This window comes from Melopsittacus undulatus, chromosome 2 (assembly GCF_012275295.1).
Source record: "Melopsittacus undulatus isolate bMelUnd1 chromosome 2, bMelUnd1.mat.Z, whole genome shotgun sequence".
NCBI classification, from domain to species: Eukaryota; Metazoa; Chordata; class Aves; order Psittaciformes; family Psittaculidae; genus Melopsittacus; species Melopsittacus undulatus.
The window spans coordinates 27,890,923-27,911,158 of record NC_047528.1 but is presented as its reverse complement, the minus strand read 5'-3'; the positions used below and the strand labels follow the sequence as shown (position 1 = coordinate 27,911,158).

At 39.7% G+C, this 20,236-nt stretch overlaps 2 protein-coding genes across 4 annotated transcripts in view; one reads left to right on the top strand and one right to left on the bottom strand.

Moving 5' to 3' along the window:
* Window positions 1-2,590, top strand: part of RB1 (RB transcriptional corepressor 1) — a 77,561-nt gene extending 74,971 nt beyond the window's left edge. Inside the window, exon 27 of the mRNA XM_005147663.3 lies at window positions 695-2,590. Coding sequence (XP_005147720.2) covers window positions 695-768 — 74 coding nt within the window. The 3' untranslated portion in view covers window positions 769-2,590. The remainder of the gene's footprint in view (window positions 1-694) is intronic.
* Window positions 2,591-4,074: 1,484 nt separating this feature from the next.
* The window catches only part of RCBTB2 (RCC1 and BTB domain containing protein 2), a 32,899-nt gene continuing 16,737 nt past the window's right edge, over window positions 4,075-20,236 (bottom strand). For all 3 annotated transcript variants that reach the window (XM_031047745.2, XM_005147661.4, XM_031047746.2), the window contains 5 exons: window positions 19,394-19,584; window positions 14,574-14,700; window positions 12,059-12,195; window positions 11,329-11,459; window positions 4,075-8,003 (listed from right to left, as the gene is read on the bottom strand). In XM_031047745.2, coding sequence (XP_030903605.1) covers window positions 7,863-8,003; window positions 11,329-11,459; window positions 12,059-12,195; window positions 14,574-14,700; window positions 19,394-19,584 — 727 coding nt within the window. In that variant the 3' untranslated portion in view covers window positions 4,075-7,862. The remainder of the gene's footprint in view (window positions 8,004-11,328; window positions 11,460-12,058; window positions 12,196-14,573; window positions 14,701-19,393; window positions 19,585-20,236) is intronic.

The following is a 20,236-nucleotide window of genomic DNA, read 5'->3' as shown; positions in this document are numbered from 1 at the left end:
TGAAACTCAAGTGTAGCTCATGAAAAGCAAAATGGCCCCATCCCTGCATCTAAGCTGTATTTTCCACTCCCAAGAAGGAACGCACTTGGTCTAACCTGGCATTCTTACTCTCTGGTGGAATCTGAGCTCTGTAGCTGAGCAGATTCGCCAATCAAATATTCTTACCTAGCAGGTGTCTGCTCATCAAGCTGGGTATGTGCATGGATCCAGGCACCTCTGGTTTATTATAGGGGAAATGTTTCAGTGTTTACTTGTGGCAGAGGTAAAGAAGGAATGTTCTGTCTCATGTCCAGTTGATGGTTAATGTGCGTTACTGCCAGGGAAAAAAAAGAGCATTTCCCGGGCAGGCTGGCTCTGGGATGTGGGCACTGCTTGGCCCAGAGCATCTGCCTGGCAACAGAACAAGATCCCTACATGATGCAGTCCATCTCCTACCTGGAGGATGGAAGCAGACGAAGGGGGAGGATACAGAAGCAGTGAGAACTTGAGTGAAGAGGTGGAATAAATTTAAGGTGTGTGAGATTGAGCAGTAACTCAGAAGCGTGTTTATTTTCAAATGAGGGGCTTGTTTTATTTAGAACAATGTACTTCTGTTCCTCGTGTCGTTACAGATTTTTGCAGTAAATAATCACATCCAAAGTATTTCTGAAGAAAGTATTTAATCTTTTGTTTTGTTTGGTTTGGCTTTTTTTAGCATCTACTCGAACAAGAATGCAAAAGCAGAAACTGAATGATGGAAATGATACCTCAGCGAGTGAAGAAAAGTGATATTCTTCTCAGGACCAGGGGCTGTACTGCAGTCCCTCTTAGATTGTTTCTGTTTTACAGCCTTCGTTAATTGAGTTGCTTTTTTAGTTGCTTTTTATTCCGAAGTGCTAGTTGAAAGCATTTGGACTTTTTAAATTTTTATATGTTTTTCATGATACTTTTGGCCTTACGATGTAGCATATATACAATGTATGCCTCTGAATTTAATTTATATATTTTTGTGAGGGTTTTAAAAACAAACTTGGAAGTTATCTTCGTTTTCCTATTGCAGCATTACTGATTTAAGCCAATTCAGTCCACTTGGACTGAATTTCTCTGTTTAAAGACAAGATGTTAGCTAGAATGATTCGAAATGCACTATTTTTTTTTTCTTAGATTTCATTTTTATATCCTCATTACTTGCAAATTTTGAATATGAGGGGCCAGATACTGCAAAGATTTCTGTCTCTGTATATAATGAGCACATCAGATTCCCATTAACTGAAACTGCACAGCAGTCATGAGACCTTGCAGAGTCAGGGCCTCACATCAGACATACAACCAGAATGCAGAGTGAACTCATTATGTAGCTGTACTACTGAAACCAGCACTTAGTATTTGTGTAATTTCAGAGGGCAGTTATGCTGTCCATCAGTTTGAGTTTCATGGAACATGGATCCCACAGAGATCATTCCCAGAAGCTGAAGCTTCTTCCCATATGCAGAGTACTTGATGTGCACTTTCTCCTCTTGGCAGATCTCGAAGTATTGAGATTCCCACCTGGTACACGAGGCTTCAAAATTCTAATGATGTAGGATTTTCTTGATTTCTTCAGATTTTCACCTACCCATTGCCAAGCTGAACAAGCTTGAGAAACAGGCACCAAACCTTCTTCTGTAGCTGAAAGCTGAGTGTCTCCAAGTGGGGTTCCAGGTAAGAGTGGCCTGGTCTCTAAAAGCACAGGGTATCCTCTCTCATTGGCCTTGCTGCAGCATCTGCACAAAACCCAGACTTGATGAGCCCATGCTGAGAAAACCAGTCTGCCTTGTTTTACTGAAAAGGCAGAGTTTAACAGGCAACTTCTTGTTGGAAGTAGGAAAAAATCCCCAAAACAACCCCAAACCTTTTTTCATCTGAAGTATTTGTAAGTTACTGATTCAGATACTGGAATTTTTCTTGCAATGACAAAGTGTTTGCAAAACAGGTAAGGGAAGCACATATTTGACTTTCAGTGGATTAAAATATGAGCAAATAAATGAAGTTTTGCTTCAGAATCACCCATTTTTATGAAATTTAGCTTTTGCAGCTACTTAAATTACAAGAGCTATAGCAGAAGCGTATGCTCTTCATTACACAAACATTTTAAACCGGCATCTTCTCCGGCTAGCTTATTTAGAGATTGTTTAGCTGATCCTAGAATAGTTACAGCAGCACATTTGAAAGATCAGTTCTTTCATTGAATGGAAGCTAATCCTAGAGCTACTAACAATTCTACCAGCAGCATGCTGATTTGTCAGTGAACTTTAAAATAGAACTGAGTTCTTTTTTCAGTCTCAATACAACTTCAACTTCCTTCCTGAAAGATGTAACAGTGTTAAGAGTACCTTATGTTTATTTTCTCACTTTTTGCAGTTTTACAGAATACGTGTTAACATTGTGGTAGACTGACCATAAGCTACAGCAGCTGAAGTTCTCCCATGATCCTTTGGCTGTATTATTTCTTTACTGTGACAATGTATTTTTTTTTGTTCAAACAGACAAGACGCTTTGCATCAAATATAGGAGAATATTTTATACAACTAATCAGTTTACTTTCAAGATAAATAAAATGGCTTTTAAAGGATTTATAGTTTGCAATTTTCTTTTATTTAGGTAGAAGGTGACTTCATGTGGTAATGAAGTATGGTAATGGTGTGGGCCTACAAGAAATCTGGAGAGGGGCTGTAGGCATAGGCCAGGTTGGATGGGGCTTCAAGCAACCTGGTGTAGTGGAAGGAGTCCCTGCCCATGGCAGAGGGCTTGGAATTAGGTGGTCATTAATGTCCCTTCCAACCCAAACCATTCTGTGATTGTGTGATACTGTGTTGTCCTCCTGCATCACACTTGGCCATGATGCTGCAGTTGGTACAAGCAGAGGTCACTCCATCTCCAGTGGCTGATTCTGTCTTCTTGCAGAAGTCTGAATACTTACACTGTTGGGCTTGTAGTTACCTTCAGAAGTTTCTGAAGATATTCTGCAAATCTTGTTCTCACCAGACCTTTTGTTCTAGGATCGCTGTTGGTAACACTTTGGAAAGACGCAGGCTGGCACTGTGTTCTGGGCCACCCTTGCCAAGGTGCCTGAGGCAGTCCTTCAAAGAAGCTGGTGTCCCATCATTTTACCACCCTGCTTTTCATAATCCATTCTTTCACTCAGACTGCTGGAAATAGGCCAGGATGTCAAAACTCCAGCATAAGCCACCCTGCCCTTCTGGGCTGGATGTCTGGCCATGGGCACGTCAGTCCTCCAGGCTCCCTGGGTTGCCTTATTGGAGTACATAGGTGCCTGTGACTCATGGCTCCGCTGAGCCTGCAGTGCTATTTATAGCATCAGCACTCATGATAGTGTGTGGAGTACGAAGTGCACAGGCTCATGGGCCAGTCCCTGCCCCTTTCTACAAACAGATTTTCAGTCTTATTTTTAAGCAGATACATCTGCAAATAAATGTGTATTGAAACTATCAGATTTGGAAACATCACAGTGTTGGAGAGTGCCCTTCTTACAGCAAGACCTTGTATTCAAAATGGCCTAGAATGCTGAAATGGTATGCTGGGAAAAAAAGAAAATGAGCATTCAGAGCAGAGAAACTGGATAGAAAATATGACAGGCAATTTAGGTAACGGTAATGGTGAGGATTACACTGCTGGTCAAACTCTCCTCTGTTTGCTGTGGAGAAACATATTTGTGGAGATTGGTCTGTACCTGAGCCCTGTAGGTAGAATGTGAGAGGTGAATTGGCTTTGCCAGTGTAGCCACCTCAAGTGGGATGAGCTGACTCTGAGCCTCCTCAGTTACCATTATACACCTTGATCTCCTCCTGCCATCCCCCATTTCCAAATGCTGTTTGTTTTTACGTGTCACAGGAACTTATTTCCCTGCATTTGACTTGGAAGTGAAGAATTCTGTGCTCATGCAGTGAGTCCAGAGAGGCTGTCGTAAATAGCAAGTTCCTCAACAGGCACTGGAGCAGACATAGGCAATGTATAAACTGTGTGTTTTGAAGTACAGGAGTGGCTGCAGGAAGATACCTGTGCCAGATGTGAAATGGCTCTGGAATACTGGTGCAAAGTACAAGTTGAAATACTTTAAGGTGTAACAGATAAGCTGGTCATAATGTACATTTGCTTCAGAAACAATTATTGGTGTTTCAAAGACAGCTTTATTACCCACTAAGTCACCAGGCCATTAACTGCTTTGAAAGGTAGAAACACACTTATGCAAATACTCCAGCTTTTTTTTGCAGACTCAGTTTTCTTTCTGCTACAGATGCTTTATCCGGTGGCAGTTATTTCTAGAGGAACACAAACATATTCTCTCTGGTTTGTTTCTTTTTCTCCCCACTACTACATGATCAGCTCATTTTACACACGTCAGACTCCCACTCATAGTTTTTTAAATATTATGGCATTTTTATTAATGGTCTATTACCAGGCAAGTTTATAGAGAAACAAGAAATCAAAACATATTTCTGCATCATTAGGTGGCAGCCAATGAGTCCTGTCTGTGGGGTGAAGGAATGCTTTGGAAAGCCCATGGCAATTGTTTAGACCATGTAAACCCAGCAGTTCACACAACTACTGGGCACTGTAACAGAATTCTACTGGAGGGTACTGGCTGCGATGCAGTGCTGACTCTTGGCTTCAGTTAAGAGAACCATTAAATGACCATATCCTTGCCTGTAACTTCTTTTTCTTTCAAATTCCATTTGATTCAGGAAGTTACCCACCTGGTTCCCTTTCCACAAAATGGAACATATCTCTGTTTTTAAACCTCAGGTACAATTTTTGGTTGTGGTTTCCTAAACCAGAACAATACTTGCATATTTAAACAACTCATGACATATTTAACCTGCAAGATACACAAACATGAGTCTGTTGCAGACCATCTCACAATGGTAAAATGCATCCCTAATTTCTCCTACAAGGACCCATGATTTGGTTCTAAGCACATTTATATGCACACATCCATGTTTAACCACCTAAGCCAGGGTGTTCTTTTAAACATTGACCTTTAAGTGCCAAGGAAAGTGCATGCAATGAAAGTTAAAAAAATTAATAACTCAGTGTCCCCATCAGTGTAATGCTGTCACACCCAGGCCACAGGATACACACTGCAGGAATAAAACCCACTGCATCTTTAGAATCATCCTCATTCAGTCCAGAGATACTCGTTCTCAAAATTACAGGCTTTGTCAATTACTCTGAAACTGCAGTGAGGTTTTAAGGTGTGCAAGTAGGTTGGAAATTATGAGCAGGAAGGAAATACATTGAAAAAAACCCCAGTGGTACTATCGGCTATATTAAGCCAAAAACGCCTTGCTAAGAAAGCATGCAATTTGCAGTAGAGTAGTTGTTAACTACTGGCTTTGAACTTGAGCCAGCTCGAGAGAGTGGCCTTGCTCCCCTCTGCTGTCACTCCATGGAGTGATGCCTCTATGAAACTACTGAGCAGAGAATGTTTTTAATCAGACCTCAGGTTAAAAACAACCATTTCCCAGTTACAGGTTTGGTTCTTTAAGTAAAACAACAGAAACCTGTGTGAGACCTTTTGTAGTCCATATATTGGGAAGGCCAGAGTGATGGCAAGGCCTTTGTAAGGGGAATGGGTGCCCAGCTGGTTCCATTTCCTGGTGAGGCTGTATACCAGTGCAATGCCAGTACATGCTGGTAGCTGCAGGCTGGGCTGTGGCCATTCACCTTCTTTCTGTGTTGTTGCTACAGCTAAGAAAAAGCTGGCAGGTGAATCTGGCAGTTCTTGAGTGCTGAAAAGGGCAATTTACTTCACTTCAGCCATCCCTGGCCTAACCAAAACACCTGGAACTGCCCAGACTTGGCTTCGGTAGAATTGTCTTGTGCCTATGCTGTACGTTATATGCTGGGTTATAGCATATAAGGTTTACAGCAAGGTTGTGCCCTGCCATGGTACTGTTCCACTGTCTATGGGCCTGAGTCAAGTGCTATTCAGCACCACCTTATCAAAGCTGATCTCAAGGGAAGTTGTGGTTTTGATGGAACTGCATTATTTGCTGGAAAGTTTTCAACCAGTTCTGTTTGAATACAAAATACTGACACAGCTGCTGAAGTGTGGACTTGTGCTGCTGGAGGAAGTTGTACTGATCACTGAGGGGGTGGCAGACACACTCGTTAGCAGGAGATGATCCAATATATTCCTAGTGAGAGTCTGAGGTAAAAGTCTCAAACACAAGTAATTTTTTACCACAGCATTTTCCAGAATAATTTGCTTATGACCCCCTTCCTAAGCAACTTCTGCTGTTTGGATGCCTCACCTTCCACTCACACCCGCAGGGACTGATGTGAAGAGAGGCACTACTTGTCTTGTCTGAGGACATACTTCTCTTCCACCTCAAGAAACTGGATTGTTTGAGAAGACATCCTCCAATATAATAAAGAACAGATATTTCAACTTTAGAAATGAGGAAATGAGGCTGCAATCATTTAAGGGAATTAGGATTAGAAAAAGTCAATGAATGATCCTGTGGCACAGCAAGGATCTGATGGAAGGTCACAAGACTATCAGTGTACTGAGCCTGGACATCCAGCTTTTTACCTTCTCTGTTTGTAAAATGCCTCAAAAGGCTCTTAAGGCCACTTCATCAGTCAATTCACAGTTACCTAGTAGAAAAATTCAAGTAAGTGCTTCATGAGCTCAGCATCTCCTGTAACGGGGCAGAGCTTCCTCTGTGCAGCACTGGGTGGGGATGTCATCCTAACTCACTTCAGTCAGTTAGAAATTAAGCATCTACTCTGCCTTAGCCATCCGGTCCCCTTGATGAGCAGTCCTGAGAGAGGCAAGTCCAGAGGGCAGCTCTTCTCCCTTAGAACAGGCCTGTAAGGTAAGTGCTATGGTACCTCCCAGCACTGAACAAAGGAGAACCTGAACCAATATATTTGGACAATCTGTCCTTATTGCCACATGGAAAATAATGTTAGTTCCACTCTTATGATTTAATCGTAAGACCCATTTTATCACTTCCAAACTTTCTTTTCCCCCATCTTTCTTAAGGTGGTTTAGCTGGGGATAGATAGTAAAACAGGAAAACAAACCTCAAGTGGAACTTCCCTTTCCTTGACATTTTGTTTGGATTTCTTTTGGTAACAAGCAAACAGGTGGTCTTCTCAGTACCAAAACACACAGGACAGTAATTCATGTCCAGCCAAATACTGTGGATGCTGCATGGCCCACTGGGGTGCCAGGGAACATGCTTGGTGTAATGGAAAGGAAGATGTTTTTCATTCTATCTGTAACAATGGACACAAGTGCCAGGAGCTTAAAACTTGTAATGTCTAGCTGAAGCTCTTCATGCTTACACTCCAAATCCATACCAAGTGAGACACATCTTCCTAGCAATCAGAAAGCCCCTTATCCTAAACAATTTATATTCATCATATGTTCAGAAAAACAAGTTTGTATCTATCTTCACCATATGATAAACCAGGCAAGCAGCAGCCCATTATGGCATATTAACATAATTTGGTGATAAAAATACACTATGACAGTTTTAGCAGCAAACAAGTCAGTGTCCAAATGCAGGTTGTTTAAAGAAAAAAAAACTCAGACAAGATAATGACAGCTTAGTTTGCTTAACTCTAAGTGGGAGAGGGCAGTTACTGCACTACATTTTTGTTGCTGAATTCTGACTGTTGGCAATGAACTCTCAGCTATAATGTAACCACCTTTACAAAATGTGTATGTTAGTGGACTCTTACACATTTCCTAAGCTGATGGACACTGAGTCTTTCTTTCCAAACTTTTGCACTTTCTGACCATGGATCCAAAGGAGACGTCTTTCCAGGAGGGAAAAGGATATGCTCCTCAGCTTGGTGGTAGTCAGACCTTAGTTTCGGAATGCTCCCACTCTGCTTGCTTTGCTAATGAAGTTTTTCAGGAGGTCGTGGTCCATTTCAGCAAAGCCTTGAGTTTGTGTAACAACAGTTAAATGGTTTATGCAAAATCTGAAGCAAAATTCTTCCAAGTCCTAGGAACAAATTGAGGTAATTTGTAATATGAATGACTGAGAGCAAAATTATTTTTCTTTGTTGGTTTAGATCTGTCATTTAATTAGTAGAGAATATCCCAGATTGTTCACTTTACCAATCCCTTTTCTCGTCAATTTGATTGGATCATAAATGATAGGATGAAATTTGTTCATACAAACTGCTCAATAACCTCCCTCAATAACCAAAAAAACAGGGTTAACCACCTAAACTGACCCTAGAACTCCATCACATCTACTGAGCTCATTAGAAAAGTTATTATAAATGAAACCATCAACTTTCCCCACATACATCTACTAGAGCAACAATGGCTCCTTTCTTTTCCTCCCTGCACTGAATACAGTAGCTGTCCTGTGAAAAGGAGCAGATATCCTAGTCTTGCTGAAGATAAAATGAAAATATGATGTAACATTTGATGATGCTTACTGAACACAAACAGAATGTTAGGATACAAATGTCTTTCTCAGTGAACCCAGGAACTGTGTCCCCCTATCTAGAAACTGGGATTCCTAGATGGCAAAAATGGTTCTGCCTTGCCCTCGTCTTGCTGCAGCAGGATGTTCAGATATGCAGAACAGATACAAGCCATTAAGCCATACAACCATTATTTCACACAGTAAATTTTGGCCACTCAGGACTGCCCACAACAGTGGCAAGTCGTCCTTTCCATGCACTGGGTCAATCCCCTTTATCTGGTTCTTATGCAACAACTTGCTGCCTTCTGCAGCAAGCAGAGCTGGAGCCAGCAGGAAGGCAAGGCTAAATTAGAAGTATGATCTATGACCTATAAACTCTTCAAGGGTTACAGCAAAAAGAGGTCTCTTAATCCAACATTGCAGCCAGGGATTAATACTACAAAGACATTTAGCAGCAAACCTGTGTATTTCTCTTTAAAACCTCTTCCTTAGATTGTTTCAAGTCTGTTGCTCCTGTCAAGATGTAACTAAAGCTTTAAAAGAGACCAAGGAGCACAAAATATCCTTCAAAAAGAAATAAGGTAGCAGCAATGCACAGAAGTAAATCGTATCTCTCCTCAAAGAGTACTGGAAAAGCAGGAAAGGGAAGGTGAGTAAAGAAGAAATGAAAAACATACAAGAAATTAAAAAAAAACAAAGTAAAAGATCAAAGACAGCTTAAGTTTCAGCAGACATCTGAAATGCTACTGCCACACCCGGGCTGCTTCACAGTAAATGAATATAACACCAGCTGCCTTTTCTGGTGCTGATCTGTGAAGAGGACCATAGATACTATAGAATCCTGGTCACTAATTTTGCAGTTTCAAGAAATACTGGGGTTTAATTCTGTTGTATAGAGATGATTAATTTTTCTACAGTGCTATATAAGAAATATGCTTTAAAATTACTTGTTCACGTTTAATGAACAATTCTATCATTTCAAACTTCAAAAATATCAGTCCATTTTCATAATCCTTTGAGCAGTTTTTTTACTGAAGTGCAGATACACTGCACATGGTTCTCAAACCAATTTTTACTATATTAATGTAGTAACACTGTAAGATCCCAGCTTAATTCATGATTCCTTAGACAGAGACTATCTGACATCTTGGATAAAGAAGTCTGCTGCACTTCTCTGAAGCAGTTTACTACAGGCCTATCTGAGCTGTGGCTACAGGAAGGAGGGCAACAAGGCACTTTTGTGCCTTTTTGCCATGTGCCAAACTCCATGCTACACCTGGGGCAGGTGAACCAATTCATGATCTGATGATTGTGTTAAAATATTACATGTTTTGAAACAATACTAGGTGTACAGAATAAAACACTGAATCATAGAAGGAAGAGGAGGGTAACTAACATTTAGTCATCTAGCCAATCCTTTTTATTGTGCTTTAGCCATTATAAACTCTAGTACTTTGTCCTGGCTAGTTCTATTACTCCACAATGCACCTAAATGTATCTTTAACTACTTTTTAACTACTTTACATGGCACAGGTCAACCAAAGGTACTTCTGCTTTGAAGACATTCAAAACTGTTGAAAAGCTTGTAAGAGGAGAAACTCCAGAGTAAACTTTGAATGAAAACTGCTGTTAGGAGGTTCAAATCACTGTGTCTTCCCTTCCTGTCCAGTATGCTGGGCTTCTACCACCACAACACACTGAAAGTACAGTTTCTCTTTGCCTCAGCTGTTCATGCCTTCCTGATACCTTGCTTACAACTGCCTTGTAACCAGCAGCTGATAATCTTATTATCTACTAATCTTCACGAAACTCACTGACTTCCAGACTCCTGTTTGCAACTCCTACACGTTTATCTCATCGAGTACGCTGCCTACACACTGACTACTGCAACATCTTAAACTCAGTTTTTGCTTCAGTCCCTTCTTTCTACTTGCTTCCTATACCTGGAACCATTTATGAAGCCATTGTATTATACTTCTAGCCTTTCCTCCTTTAAAACTTCACCCTACATTTCACAGCCAGGCAAAAGCAAAAAATCCAAGTATGTTTAAAAAATACTGTTACCAGTTACAAATTTGGCTCTTCTAATAGATAATCTTCTGTTTGTAAAGCAGGAGAATCTCAAAATAGAAAGATCTGAATTGTTAACTACAATACTCAGTTATAACAATGGTTACTGAGCCTAGAACACATATGCAGACTTCTTAAATAATAAAATCCACCATACCATTATTTCCACAATCAGCACAACACTAAGAAGTTGAGAAATGTAAAACAACTTTGAAAGTATTTGTCTGTTGACAAAAACAGTGCTTGCAGTACTGCTGATAACAGGTTGAGTGCTACTGAAACATTCCAGAGCCAAGGGCAGACCAGATGACAGGATACGGGAGAGGAATAACAATAGGTAATTTGTTGAATGTCAGCACGATTCATTGTAAACAACATGGCAAAAGTGGATTTTTTTTTTTATATAAGCACAAGTGTAAATAGGGAAGGGCTTTACAAGTAAATTCTCCCACTGCCTGTAAAAGGTGGCACCAGAATGACTGTACCAGATGCCTGCAGACAAAATGGTTCAGTGGAGAACTCAGGAAGTGAACAGGCAATGCAAATCCAAAGGTGGAGAAGTTAATGGCAGTGAGAAATTTGCATGCCATGCCATACGACAAGGCAGGAAGCACGTTAAGAATCTTGACTCCCAAGTGCAGGTCCTAAAGGCCAGGAAGAAAACACTAGTAGCTGCATTTTTTTCCTAACAGTTTAAAAAGGGGGAAACAAACATCTGGGAAGCCAGAAAGGGCAATTGCAGTAATTGTGCCTCATCAGTGAAATGCTAATACAGTTTCATTTCTCAGAAAACAACTGTTTGCTGAAGAGAAGTTCTTACCTGAGCTTCATATTTGACAGCCGCAGAAAGAAGAGCAATGGCATTCTCTTCACAAATGCCTTGTTTGATCGTTTGCTGGCAAAGCTTTTTCAATCTGTTTTCCCTATACAGTGTTGCCAAATCTAGCAGTCCTGTGAAAATTCATACAGCTTTAACTATCCTGGTGCAAAACTTATTAATTTATTTTCAAATTAATTAGTTACCTTGTTGTTATAGGCTGAATTAATTGAAGACTTACTCTATTATTTTTTCCCTAAAAGAAGTGCTCATTTTTAAAGGTCCTCAAAAGACATCAAAAAGGGACCTTTTTATTACTCTGTAAGTGTTCTGTCACCTTGTTCACTGTATTGTATCTCACTGTAGGTATCAATTAGTTCCAGGGAACAGCTCCCTTTTCATTCATGATCAAATCGCCACAGCTACTCAAACTGAAGAGTTTTAGGGGGTTAGTGCCTTTTTAAGGAAAAAAAAAGAAAAAGTTCTTAATATGAGAAACAATGAGTTCTTTTTGAACATATTGAATTTTTGATCTCATTGCATTCCCACCACTCATTCTCCTTGGGCATGTTTCCTGCTACTGCATTCCTTCTTCCTGACATCTGACAAACTCAAGATTTAAGTGCTAATAAAACTAAAATTAACAAGCCCTGCTTTCCTCATCCTGTTATGATATACAAATTGAACTTTTCAGAAAGAGTAACCTAGAGTTATTTCCATTTATGGCAAATACCTATTGCATCTTCAGGAGGGAGCCTAATGTTGTCTGTATAGAGGTATTCCAGGAAGGCTCGGTAAACAGGATAGGAAAATTCACTCATTTCTATAATTTCATCATCATTATTCAGTATGGAACGAAAATGTTCACACCTACAAAACATGAACAAAGATTGCATGCTGTGAGAGTTAAGCTTGAAATACGAGCTGCAGCAAGAAGTTAGTAAAAAAACCAAATCAGTCATAACACACTAAATACACAACCATAGGTTCTAGCTACATGATTTCTTAGTTTGAGCATGTTATTTTTTTTAAGCCTTATAAGGCCTGTAAGCTCTATAAATATATAATTGAGAATATTCCTTTATTTCTGTTATTAATATTTTATGGTAGGCTCCATTTCTACTTCCAGTATCCTTAAGGATGGCCCATGTGGTTTTGATGTAATTTTCTTAAATATGTTATACATTAACTGTTAATTTTATTACCTGACTCATAGCAGATAAAGCTTACAATTAATTTAGACAATTCTCGCGTTTCAACCTGTTTTCTCCAAAACGACCTAGTGAGGAGGGAAATTATTAATATTCTAGATAATATTTATTCCAATGTCATGAGTCCATACACAATTTAATCATTATACTTAAGGATTAAAATATATTTAAAGTTAAGACACTCTCACCCAGATCTTTCATCACCGTTTTCTTCTAAGTCTGAATACTTTTGTGGCAGACAAGATAGAAACAAGGACAAAGCCTTGCCTTTGACAGCTGTACTCAGCAACTTACAGTTCACAGAACTTACCACTCCCTATCTCAGTATTACATTTTTTTAAATACAATAGATAAACCTAAAATCAAATTCATAAAAAATTAAAACTTCATTATCTAGCTTCTGCTAGATTATCTAACTTTTACCACATTGTGGTGTTGGAAAAGGCAGATCAAACCCAACTGCTTTGTCTCCCAGAGTCTCATGTTAAGTAGTGGTGACCATGCTATCCATCCAGCTGTGGAGCAGATATTGGGAATGGTCTGCTGTCCCAGTGGGACCACACAAAAGTAGGAAGTCACAGAGAAGGTGGTGTCATTACACTCTCAAAACTAAATGAGTAAATAAATAAAAATCAGTTGGTACTTATCCTTAAGCCTGCAAAACACCTTGAAGTGACTCATCCTTTGGAGTGTTGTTCTCCCTCTATCTCTCAGCAGAGACAGACCAGACACCCCATTTTGGCTGGTTAAATGCAGAGTAGGCAAATCCCACCCAAATACACAAAAGTATCTGTTTCTGCAGACATATGTTGCTTGCCCAGCCCCTCAGTGAACTAGATGTTGCTCAGCCATTTCACCACCATGGCAAGGTAATAACCACCAACAATATGATCTAGTTCAACAGCAGGCAAAGAACAAGATGAAGAAAAGTTTTCATGAGTAGTAAAGAAATGGCTGGATAATGAAAGGGGTCTTTTACCAGCACTACATTCATTACAATGCTCTGGAACAGGCTGAATGCTGCAAAATAGCATTTTAAATACATTATCCTCTGATGCAGTTGCATTATGAGACTACAAGGCTTAAAGAAAATATTAATTCTGTAGACTGTACCTGCATATTATTTTGATAATGCCATACATTTAAATCCATTTCACAATTAGACTCGCATTTTCTTCCCACAATGCCATATAATGTGAGAAAAGTAGAGCAGGCAAAAAGAATCTAGGAAAGTTACATGTACTCTGATTATCAGGAAAAAGAACCCCAGAAACATTTTGGGGATACACAAGATTTGAAGTGGTATCTGATGAAGTGCTATCTGACAGATGGCATTGCAATCAAAGACAGTGAACTACAGGCATGAGTGTAATGTACAAGCAATGATACCAGTAAAGGGAAGAAAACAGTAATAAATGTAAAGTGCAGTAGTAAGAGGAGAGCAGAAAAGAGAGGGGAAAAAAAAAGCTGTAAAACAAACAAACAAACAAACAAAAGCCAGCTTAAAATTCAAATTCACTGATAAAACAAGCAGGATAAGAAATCTGATAAAAAAAGGAAAATATTAAAACCACTTACAGAAGTTGCTGAAACAACTGAAGGGTCCTGTTAAAGAAAAGAAAGGCAAACACAAAACACAAAACCCTCAAATCGTCCCAGTGGAGGAAGCTAAGCACATGAAGGAGGAAAAACTGATACAAATTACTGGGAAGGCAGCAGAAAGCAGTAAGCCTTTTCCTCAGCAGAAAAAGGTTATTAGAAATCAGGGTCAAGGCCATTTAGGTAGCACAAAGGAGAATAATTGTTGGACAGAGGGAAGTGATGAAAAGGCTGATAGTAAGCAGCATGTTTAGAAATTCCAAGCAGCAAGGAAATGAGGAATAGAGAATAACAGTGAAAGAAGAGCAGGTGAATCCCATGACTGAGGGAAAAAGGAGTATGCAAGAATAAGTCAAGAATTTTGAGCAGTAGTTACTCAGCACAGTACACTACACTATCCAGATTAGTTTATATTTAACTATAGAGTTTGTGCCTTACCTAATTTTGAGAAGAACTTTATGAACATGAATGTATTTTCCATCCACGAGAAACCTCAGGTCTGCAGTTTCAGGGTTATCAAATTCCTTCTTTAGTGACTGGGCTACCGTTAGATGGTCATCAGGCTCTAGAATAAAAAGGGGGATTAATAGTAAATAATAAGTAATACAAGTATCTCTCCTGATAACATCCTGGATATCTGTCAGCAATTAACACTCTTGATAAATACACCTCTGTAAGGCTAGTAATAAAACCCAGCAGACTAGGTGTTTGGTGTGAACCCTCAGAAAAGCAAATAAAGGGTAGTTTTCTTCAAGCCTTACCATGTCTCTGTTAAAAAAAGTCCAATTCCTCTAAATCAACTATATAAGATCACAAAAAGAAAATTAACACAGTCTCAGAAGTTTAATGCTGTGTCTGATATAAAATGCTTTCAGGCATCACTGGGTAAATTATTCTAAATTAAAAATTATAGTTATTCTAAGATACCTAAAAGGTCACCTGCTCAGTACAATATCCTCCGTGGTAAATACCGACAGTTACAATTCTATTCAAAAAGTGTTCTCCCTAGACTCAGGGTGTTAGAAGCACTCCTCATGAATGTCTGCATATTCCTGTTTGTGTCAAGTATTTCCCATAGTGCATGACACTTGTATTATAAAGTTACCAGATATCCTTGAAAAGTCATCTGTTGTCTGCATAAAAACTGTGATTTCCCGACTGTTTCACAGCTACAGGTTGGGCAAAGAAGAGATTCTGAGCAGCCCTGTGGAGAAGGACTTGGGGGTGTTGGTTGATGAGAAAATGAACATGAGCCGGCTTCAGTGTGTACTCACAGCCCAGAAAGCCAACCGTATCCTGGGCTGCATCAAAAGGAGCATGACCAGCAGGTCAAAGGAGGTGATCCTGCCCCTCTACTCTGCTCTCGTGAGACCTCACTTGGAGTATTGTGTTCAGTTCTGGTGTCCTCAACATAAAAAGGACATGGAACTGTTGGAACAAGTCCAGAGGAGGGCCACGAGGATGATCAGGGGACTGGAGCACCTCCCATATGAAGACAGGCTGAGAAAGTTGGGGCTGTTCAGCCTGGAGAAGAGAAGGCTGCGTGGAGACCTCATAGCAGCCTTCCAGTATCTGAGGGGGGCCTACAGGGATGCTGGGGAAGGACTATTCATTAGGGACTGTAGTGACAGGACAAGGGGTAACGGGTTCAAACTTAAACAGGGGAAGTTTAGATTGGATATAAGGAAGAAGTTCTTTACTGCTAGGGTGGTGAGGCACTGGAATGGGTTGCCCATGGAAGATGCGAATGCTCCATCCCTGGTGGTGTTCAAGGCCAGGCTGAACAGAGCCGTGGGTGGCATGGTTTAGTGTGAGGTGTCCCTGCCCATGGCAGGGGGTTGGAACTAGATGATCTTAAGGTCCTTTCCAACCCTAACTATTCTATGATTCTATGATTCTAGGTGCATCATGGAGGCAGAGCTAATGAGAAGACCCCCACAAGGGCTGGAGGGAAATTGAAAGCCATAATTTTCTGCATTTAGTACCCTCTTCTTTCTTTCACTGTTTTTATCCTATTTAGTAGCCTCAGAGAACTATTTTCTTTCACAGTACTAAAAAATAAGCCACCCCAAAACCTCATTCTTAACCCAGAAAACATTTTGCCTTCTTACCATATAGATACACATCGTTGGTTTATTTGTGGGTCAGTAGTAAGCTGTTCCCTACAGAAAATTACATAAATGCTAGGTCCTACAACCTGCCAAGCTAGAAGAAAGAATAATATTCTACTGGAAATGGAAAGACCTTCACTGTAAGCTCTAGAAAAAAATTAACACTTGGATAGTGTTAACCTTTGTTAAGCACAATTACTTTTCATTTCATTTAAATGATGTCACTTATGTTCAGGTTTACCCAATTCAGGCAATAATCATCAAAGTGCACCAGGTGACAGGTAAAAGGACTGGGGAGTATCCAATGTAATGATAATAAAAAAATCCTTCTGATATAATAATACTCTGAAATACTTTGTTAGTTCTTATTTTGTACAGCATGGTTTATTTCTTCAGACATCTTCTATTTGAATAAGTAACAATTTTAACAACCAATGCAAAGCTGAAGCTCTTCTTCAAAGCTAACTGACAATTCATATGTCCACCAATACACATATCCAGATGATGACTTCTGCAACCAGCAGAGGTAAACTGAATATAGTGGAGTTTGGTTAGGAAATTTTTGGAGGGAAAACAGGTGCTTTTATTTGTTACAGCAGCTAAGGGGGAATCAAAGGAAGGAAATGAAGAGACAATTCACACTGACAAGGCACAAAGCCAAGAAAGCTCCTTAATAGTCAGTGCTAAGAAATGCATTAGAAACATTAGAACTGCCACAAACAAGGAATAAATGGGTGTTGTACCACCAGAATACAACCAAGGGAGAAGGGCTGTAAGCATGGCAGATGTCCATAGCACCCACTTCAGCAGATGTTAAGATGCAGCTGCCTCAGGATTCTCACCACATGCAGATCCAGAGACAAACAACAGTGAGTCAGTCCTGACAAGTCACCAAGGTGGGACAGGATGAAGAAACCAGTCATCCTCAGCTCCTAAAGCATGTAAAAAGGCATATCCAAAACCAGCACAGAGTCATCTAACAAAAAAAAAAAAAAAATCAGGGACACATGATAAGGGCTGACTGACAGCATCTTTTACCCAGTGTCACCACAGGTCACCTGAATACACATTTTAGTGCTGGGATGCTGGACAGACCATTTGGCATGTATGAGATTGTGGGTTTGAAAGTGCATCTGAAATTAGCTTTGTTTAAAAATAAGACAATCTTTTCCTCCTGTAAGATTTTACCTTGTGCTTTACTACCATGTTGCCACAATGTCGCAACATTATTTCCAGAGGGACCAAGAATTCAATGTCAAACCCCCCAAAATGTGAAGAGCTGCTACAGTCAAAAATGACTCTCAAGGTGTGAAAGAGTGCAAGGAGGCTGGGTGTACTGCTCACAGTAAAAGATACATTGGGAAATAGCTACAGATATAGTCTTAACCACATTGCATTAGAGAGAGTGAATATCTCTGAGCATTAATGAGCAACATGCTTATTAATAAATGGGTTACTTGGAAGTCTTCAGCACAAAGGTGATAATTACAGGAATAATCATATATAATCCCAATCAGGACTCTTTTAGCTGACCTAAACCAGCATTTCTGAAATTATCATTGGTAAAAGAAGATAAGAAAAGATGAATTTGCAGAAATGAGCACTGTAAAACCTAACACACTTTCAGTCTCAAACAGTTGTCTTCCCTGTGAAGAATGAAAAAGAGGCAGTTTATGCTTTTTACTTTGTTCCACTCTCCTTTGTAAAATTCCTCAATGTTCTCTGCACTAAACTGAGAAGAAAAGGCAAGAGAAAAGTGGAGAAGAATTTCCAGTACCATGAATTAATATTTTAACTGTACAAGAATAAATGGAAGATGATTCGACGAAGAGCCCCAGAACCCTGCTACTGTACATAAGAAGAAGTACCTATTAATAATGTCCCATTCATAAAATAATCATCTCCTATGGAAGAAAACTCTGAAAGTACTACAGATACTTTTATGTAAAACTTAACTGACAAACACGTAATTCATGGAATGAACCACCCCATTACCTGGGATTTTAGTGCAGTAACACAATTTACATCTAATTAGTATTAGGTGAATATTAGGAATCTTAAAAATTTCCCCAGTAATTAAGCATGTCTCCTACAGTTCTGAACAAGCCACCCCTGAAAGCACACCTGCTTCACCTAGAGAAAACGGGGGTCTTTGGACTGTGCCCTAAACTGGAAATTTTGTCAAAGCACTTTCCTGAGAACAGTATTCCCCATTTAATCCTTGAGTCTCTCAAACCTGAAATAAGAGTACTATTAACAGAACCTCCTTACCTTGGCATCCAGAAAGCACCAAGGGAGCAAAGAGTGTTCTATGATTGTCAGACAGAAGCATGCAGCAACACAATAGCAATTACATAGGCAGCAGAGAAGTGGAAAGGAAGCACGATGGGCTCAGTACAGCTCAAATTACACATTAACAAGTTGCTGGATTTTAGCTTTTAGCGTATGCTCCCAGATGACACCTACAGACAACCCCAAGTCTCATATTTGATTAGGTCACCTAAGCCAGTTACTTTATTAGCGACCAATATGGAACTGCATTTGTAGCTGAAGAATGAGGTCTCTGTTAGACATTGCTATATACTTACATCTTTCTAGCCAAGGCCAGAAAGACAGACTTTAATGTTGGCCAAATATCTAAGATCCAGCAACCTGTCTCTTCAGAAGCCCATGTCATGAACACTTGTGATGAGACTCTCAAGTGCCTGTGGCCAATTCTGAACACTGGAATTTGGCTCCCTCAATTCTCAGTAGTATACTTAAGGGCATCAAAGAAAGCATAAGGGTTCATAAACATTCTGCACAGCTCCTCAAGTCTCCAAATTAAAGCTCAGCTTCTCCACCTGTGACCATTTTACAATAACATTCAGTGGCTGCACACCAAAAAAAACTCCCCGAGCCCAAGGTATTTCCCCAGAGAAATAAAATACATCAATAAAACAGACAATCAATTAGCATTGCCATCAGGCCTTCATAGTTTTTACAATTCCTTATTACCATTTACACATATGTAATATATGATTACAATTATGCTTCCCAGTATAAATTTTTGCAAGAAACTAACTTTAAGCTTCAAATACATGCAAGTTCTTTATGCACTAATGTTTGTGTTTAGAAGACGTTGAAACAAGAAATATTTAAGCTCACCTACTGATAGAAGACGCCACATAACGGCCGGGGTAGCAAAGCAAGCAAACACATCATCAGTGCAGGCGAAGTGCGTGAGGTGTGGAAGGATCACAGACTGCCCACGGCACTGGCCCCACATGTATACTTGGCCACTCTGGGTCTTGGCAGCCGATGTGTGAGCAGAGTGGCAGGCAGCAATCTCTATAACTCTGAATTTACAAGCAAACAAATTAAAAAAGCAAGTCATTCTCGTAAGAACAAAAAGCAGTGAAGAAACTCACCACCTCCTGTCTTTCTCTAGTGCAAAATGCATTTGCAAGCACGCATGCACTTCCAATTGCAAGAATGTTTTCCAACTGCGCATAGCAAAATTAAAACAACCATCAATATTTTTTCAAATAGTGTGCACTGAGAAAGTGGGAAAGCACCTTAGGGGTAAGGAGACATTGTTGCAGCAGAGCAGCATTGTCTGCTGCAGCATATGCACTACTGATCCTCTTGGCTCCCTCAGACATAGCTATGATGATTTTTAAGTCTCTAAATGTCGTCAGTGGTGCTGGGCAGTGAGATGAATGGTTGCAGTAAGCTGCAGAGAAGGAGTACTTGGAGAAGATGAAGGAAAGGAGGCATTTAAAAAAAAACAACAACAAAAACCAAACAGGTATTTGCATTTTGGCTATAACTGAAAATTAATGAAAAAACGTTTTCCTGCTTGCTTATTGGAAACAGTTATAAAACAAAAACCTAAACATACTTTGAATTAAAATACTGAAGTGTCATTACTCATACAATTATCATTACTTAAGTTTAATGGACTTTTACTTTGAAAATTTAAAATCAGAACCAAACAGCACTGAAATC